General features: G+C 48.0%; 1 protein-coding gene across 1 annotated transcript; it reads right to left on the bottom strand.

Moving 5' to 3' along the window:
• Positions 1–268: 268 nt before the first annotated feature.
• On the bottom strand, positions 269–982 carry LOC107735792 (G-protein coupled bile acid receptor 1-like; the record flags this gene model as incomplete). The annotated part of the gene is made up of 1 exon (XM_016547374.1): positions 269–982. A coding segment is annotated over one exon (714 nt), but the record flags the coding sequence as incomplete, so codon positions are not given.
• Positions 983–988: the final 6 nt, after the last annotated feature.

Below are 988 nucleotides of genomic sequence, written 5' to 3'. Positions count from 1 at the left end.
TGCTGAAAATTCAGCTTTGTATCACAGGAATAAATTGCATTTTAAAATGTATTCATATGGAAAACAGCTATTTGAAATGGTAATAATATTTCATGCATTTTTGATCAAACAAATGCACCCTTGGTGAGACTTTTTTCCAAAGTATTAAAAAACCTAACCAAGGCCAAACTTTTAAACAGTAGTGTATATTTCATAAAGCATTTAATGCACAACAGATCTTTCATTTATACATTCAATTCAAACATCCTATCTACTCACTGTCCACTCATCACAGTGCAATATCTCTGTTATTCTGTCCTCCTCTCCAGCGGTTTCTCAGTTTAAGCATCAACCTGCAGATGGGCTCAGTGTACTGCTTGTTGGCCAGTCCCAGTATGAGCGGAATGACGGCCATGCTCCCGATTCCCGTACAGGACATGATGATGTACAGAGAAGAGCTCGGCAAGCTCACCCCGGTCTGCAGCGCCGTCACGGACATGAGCTGGTAGATGATGTATGGCACCCAGCAGACCAGGAACGTGAGGGACACGGCGGCCACGCATTTGGCGTAGCGCAGGTTAAGCTGCTGCTCGTGATCCGACGGCTGCTGCTGCTGCTGCTGAAGACGGTCCACCGCACGGTGAAGCTTACAGATGTTCTGCAGCTGCTTGCGCGCGATCCACAACACCCGTCCCGTCATGGCTACAATGGACAGCATGGCCGGCAACACCAGTCCGCACACTTCCAAATAAATGAAGGCCTTGGGAAAAACCTGTTTGTAGGAGCAAACCTCATCCTCTTTGGTGGAGTTTTGAGACGTGGTTGATCTCAAGAACGTCTCGTTTGAGTCGGAGCTCTTGTTAGAATTGGGTTCCACCCAATTATTCCATCCAAAGGCGGGAAGTGATGCATACAGCAATGGCGGGAGCCAAACGGTCAACAAAGCCAATGGGAAGCAGCGGTGAACCCAGAACTGGCTGTGGTGGAGCGGGCTGACGATGCACAGGTA

The sequence above is a fragment of the Sinocyclocheilus rhinocerous genome, unplaced genomic scaffold, assembly GCF_001515625.1.
Source record: "Sinocyclocheilus rhinocerous isolate Xijiao unplaced genomic scaffold, SAMN03320098_v1.1 C36301473, whole genome shotgun sequence".
NCBI lineage: Eukaryota > Metazoa > Chordata > Actinopteri > Cypriniformes > Cyprinidae > Sinocyclocheilus > Sinocyclocheilus rhinocerous.
The sequence above is the reverse complement of the archived record's forward strand: the minus strand, read 5'-3'. Positions and strand labels throughout refer to the sequence as shown.